Source organism: Pogona vitticeps, chromosome 3, assembly GCF_051106095.1.
Source record: "Pogona vitticeps strain Pit_001003342236 chromosome 3, PviZW2.1, whole genome shotgun sequence".
In the NCBI taxonomy this organism is placed as follows: domain Eukaryota; kingdom Metazoa; phylum Chordata; class Lepidosauria; order Squamata; family Agamidae; genus Pogona; species Pogona vitticeps.
Window position 1 is genome coordinate 154,979,429 of NC_135785.1, and position 5,200 is coordinate 154,984,628.

The window sequence follows — 5,200 nt, forward strand, 5'->3', positions numbered from 1 at the left end:
TATTGAGGTCGACAGATGAACAATATCTAGACATTGTTAAACGAACACTACAACAAGTATACGATTGTCATTTTTACTGTTGTCCAAACATGCGTGATTGAATAAAAACAAAAACAAAAAATGTATAATTTTTGTAATATACTGATTTGTTTTTAATAAAGAGCATTTATTGTACCATACATTGATCATATTAGTGCTAATGGCTGAGCAGGATGCACGGGAAAAATTACTGCACAATATCTATTACACACCCTCAGCAGCGGGGAGTTTTGGAGGTCTCAAGCCTCTCTTTAGGGAGGCCAAAAAACAGGTCAAAACCTTGAAGCTCGGAGATGTTTCACGATGGCTGTCTGATCAGGATGCCTATACGTTGCATAGACCTGCTAGAATACATTTTAAAAGAAATAAGACCGTGGTTTCCAAAGTAGATGCTCAATGGCAGGCAGATTTGGTTGATATGCAACAATATGCCCGGCACAACAATGGTTACAAGTATATTCTGGTCTGTATAGACATTCTGTCTAAGTACGGCTGGGTAAAAGCGCTCAAAGGTAAAACAGGCAAAGAAGTGGCCAGCGCCTTTGAAGCCGTTTTCAAACAAGACGGGAGAAAACCTGACAAAATACAGACGGATCGTGGCGGTGAATTTCTAAACAAACCTGTAACCGGTTTATTCAAGAAATATGGAATACTGCATTTTGTCACCAATAATGAGGTCAAAGCGGGGGTTGTTGAGAGGTTTAACAGAACATTAAAAACAAAAATGTGGAGGTATTTCACGGCTAAAAACACCTACAGGTATGTGGATGTATTGCAGCAACTCCTTAAAAGTTACAATCATAGCATTCATAGAACTATTAAATGTAGGCCTGTAGATGTGAATCATCATAATGACCTGTTGGTCTGGAAAAGAGTCTATGAGCCCTCTGTTGGAACCAAAAAAGAAGTTTCAAAACTCAGAAAAGGGGACCTTGTGAGGGTTTCTAAAAGCAAAGGCGTATTTGATAAGGGGTATGAGCAGAATTTCACCACCGAGATATTTATCGTAGATCGTGTTGTCAAAGGTAAAGAGAGGCCTGTATACCATCTGACGGATTATGATGGGGATGCCATAATCGGTACTTTCTATCCTGAAGAATTGCAGAAGATCAATGACCGGGAAGATCGACTGTACAGAATTGAAAAGATTTTGGACACAAAAGGCCGTGGTCGAAGAAAACTCCACTTAGTGAAGTGGTTAGGTTGGCCTAGCAAGTTTAACAGCTGGGTGTCTGCCTCAGAGATTTCTAAGGTTGTTTAGGCGCTGAGAAGCAAAATGGGGGATCATGGTTTTTACATCACACTCCCAAGTAATGCCTGTAAGAAGGTTTTTCCTCAAAATACAAACGCCAGTTATACGACAATGTTGCCCAAACCCTTAGATTTGATCGGTGTTTGGGAAGTTGGTCTAGCAGAGATACAGTATCCTCGGAGTTGGTACACACTCCTTAAAAATACACCGTTTTCAATTTTTGAGGGGCCAAAGAAATGGACCTTTCATTTACACAGGGGCTATTACAAGGACATTCCTGATCTTCTGAAGAACATGAATGATACGATAAAACAAGCTATAGACCTACAAGAAACGTGGTTGACCTACGACACCGTCATGGGCAAAGTTAGATTCACAGGCCCTGAAAATTACTTATTCTCGGCGGGGACGGAGTTAGCCCACATTTTGGGGGCCCCTCCGTATGTGGCTGTCAGGAAAATACCGCATGCTGCAGACATTAACGGCGGTTTCAGCTCCTTGTACGTCTATCTTCTCAGCGCCTAAACAACCTTAGAAATCTCTGAGGCAGACACCCAGCTGTTAAACTTGCTAGGCCAACCTAACCACTTCACTAAGTGGAGTTTTCTTCGACCACGGCCTTTTGTGTCCAAAATCTTTTCAATTCTGTACAGTCGATCTTCCCGGTCATTGATCTTCTGCAATTCTTCAGGATAGAAAGTACCGATTATGGCATCCCCATCATAATCCGTCAGATGGTATACAGGCCTCTCTTTACCTTTGACAACACGATCTACGATAAATATCTCGGTGGTGAAATTCTGCTCATACCCCTTATCAAATACGCCTTTGCTTTTAGAAACCCTCACAAGGTCCCCTTTTCTGAGTTTTGAAACTTCTTTTTTGGTTCCAACAGAGGGCTCATAGACTCTTTTCCAGACCAACAGGTCATTATGATGATTCACATCTACAGGCCTACATTTAATAGTTCTATGAATGCTATGATTGTAACTTTTAAGGAGTTGCTGCAATACATCCACATACCTGTAGGTGTTTTTAGCCGTGAAATACCTCCACATTTTTGTTTTTAATGTTCTGTTAAACCTCTCAACAACCCCCGCTTTGACCTCATTATTGGTGACAAAATGCAGTATTCCATATTTCTTGAATAAACCGGTTACAGGTTTGTTTAGAAATTCACCGCCACGATCCGTCTGTATTTTGTCAGGTTTTCTCCCGTCTTGTTTGAAAACGGCTTCAAAGGCGCTGGCCACTTCTTTGCCTGTTTTACCTTTGAGCGCTTTTACCCAGCCGTACTTAGACAGAATGTCTATACAGACCAGAATATACTTGTAACCATTGTTGTGCCGGGCATATTGTTGCATATCAACCAAATCTGCCTGCCATTGAGCATCTACTTTGGAAACCACGGTCTTATTTCTTTTAAAATGTATTCTAGCAGGTCTATGCAACGTATAGGCATCCTGATCAGACAGCCATCGTGAAACATCTCCGAGCTTCAAGGTTTTGACCTGTTTTTTGGCCTCCCTAAAGAGAGGCTTGAGACCTCCAAAACTCCCCGCTGCTGAGGGTGTGTAATAGATATTGTGCAGTAATTTTTCCCGTGCATCCTGCTCAGCCATTAGCACTAATATGATCAATGTATGGTACAATAAATGCTCTTTATTAAAAACAAATCAGTATATTACAAAAATTATACATTTTTTGTTTTTGTTTTTATTCAATCACGCATGTTTGGACAACAGTAAAAATGACAATCGTATACTTGTTGTAGTGTTCGTTTAACAATGTCTAGATATTGTTCATCTGTCGACCTCAATAGTCTTTTTAAAAAGTTGTTGAGCTTTTAATAATCTTGTGTATGTAGATCAAGGTTCGATTTGTCATGCAGAGCTTCTTAGTTTGGAAAGCTGTAATGGTGATAACAAGGATAACTTTTTTATAGCAAAGTTTCGAACATATCTCGTTCAACATCTTGGAATAGTCAGCATCGTTCCAACCTATGCACGGGTGCGCTTGTTGCCCACACAGATCTTCCTGGCATCCATAGCACCTTTGAATCAGATGTTCAGACAAAGCGTCTTTTAGCATTGCGAAGAGACAGGCCCTTGTAAGGGCCTGCATGTCCTTGTGTTTTTTCAGAGAATAGCCTCCGGCTTGGAAGTACCGCATCTCCTAAAAAAAAAAAAAAAATTCAAAAAGGGGTTTTTAGCACACGTAATAAACATCTATAGCGCTCCTCTATCAACACCTTACCCCAGGGGTTACCTACCTGCGTTTCAGAAGTTTTCTCATTATAACATGATGTTTTCCTAGGATGACACTGTCCGTCAGGTTCTTCAAGCCGTTTTAATGCTCCTGGAGGGCCGTTTTCACTGTCGGAATCTGAACTCATGTAACGCTTTCGGGGTTTGGAAAGGGTCATGCAGGCCGTGACCTTTTGCTCCTCTGGCTTATGGACGGGCTCCGGAGCTTTGTTCTCCTTCTCCGCCATGTCTACAAAACCGCAGGACCTTTGCAAAGAGCTGACAGAGCGCGCAGAAGTGTCCCCGAACCACGTTTTTATAGCCTCTCAGCAAACTCCCCGGGGCTTTCCCACCCTTGCAGGGCCTAGGGACAAGCCGGGGCATGTCCTACGACCACCCCTTTTCCAGCCAAGGCCCTCCAACCGCTCCCCATTGGTCTACGGGGTCGCGGGGTGGCACGCAACCTCGGGGACCAATCCTCAGGCCACCCCAGGGTCACGGGGGACCCCTGCCTCTAGGAAAAGGCTCCTATAGGCTCACGGGGCCCCCGAAATCCCTGACGTCACGCAGGGGGCTGGGGCAAGCCGAGACATGGTCTACGACCACCCCTTTTCTAGCCAAGGACCTCCAACCGCTCCCCATTGGCCTACGGGGTCGTGGGGTGGCACAACCCCTCGGGGTCCAATCCTCAGGCACCCCTAGGGTCACGGGGGACCCCGGACTCTAGGGAAAGACCCCTATAGGCCCATGGGGACCCCCACAACCCCTGACGTCACCGTTCGGACCACCCCTTCCGCCGGAAGGGGCCTGGGTCCAACCTAGGCGCCAGAAGTCCCTCCCCTTCCGGTCCAGGGTCCCAAAAGGGGGCGTGGCACCTGTCAAAATTGAGTTTGATGAGAGCTACCATTATCCTACTACTATAGTGGACCATACCAACCTGATTCATTTCAGTGAGAGAAATATGCAGCCCAATCCTTTTCTCCTTTTCTCATTAGTCCATAAGTAAGTCCCAAGGTAAATCTTGAATTTGGAGGTCATTAATGCTTCATCCAGGTTGCTATAAGTTGGAAGCAACTTGACAGCACATAACACCAAGTCACAACAGGTGTATTTGGGTCTGCTACAGTCTCACGAGCTCTCTTACATCTCTCACTGAAATCTATGTTGTTGTTTTCTAATTATGCCCCTTATACTTTGGTTCATAGCCAATATTTTAAAGTCAGTAGAAACCTAGGAGCTGAAGCAAGCGCATGCAAAAAAAAGTTGGTTATTTTCTTCATCTGTGAGTAACTGAGAAATGCAGCAGGTTTCTTCTCTTATTCAGCACAACGGATGATTCGAACAGACCTGTATCCTTTTCCTTGTCATTCTCATCTACAAGAAATATTTTTTGTTCTGCTTTCCCTGAGGGTCATGGTCAAAAATAGGAAAACTGAATGGAGTAGCAAAGAGAAAGGAAAGGGGACAGAGAGCAAGATGTAGAAAACTTAATCTCCCAGCTAAATTTTTCTTGTCTATTCCAGGTCTTCTGCTTGTCTCTCTGAAGTTACAATTTTATAGCATTTGTCCCCTCTGTGAAAAACCAAGCGTTGCTCCAGTAGTAACCCAAATCTTACTCATACTCTCCAAATATAGTCTGGAACCTGATGAAGTTATTTGCACC

At 43.7% G+C, this 5,200-nt stretch overlaps 1 protein-coding gene across 1 annotated transcript; it reads right to left on the reverse strand.

Moving 5' to 3' along the window:
- Positions 1-3,118: 3,118 nt before the first annotated feature.
- LOC140707534 (uncharacterized) lies at positions 3,119-4,325 on the reverse strand. Its single transcript, XM_073001340.2, has 2 exons — positions 3,564-4,325; positions 3,119-3,466 (listed from the first exon to the last, which is right to left on the reverse strand). Exons 1-2 carry the CDS (start codon positions 3,783-3,785, stop codon positions 3,119-3,121), a joined length of 570 nt encoding a protein of 189 aa, XP_072857441.2. The 5' UTR covers positions 3,786-4,325.
- Between the last annotated feature and the right edge of the window lie 875 nt (positions 4,326-5,200).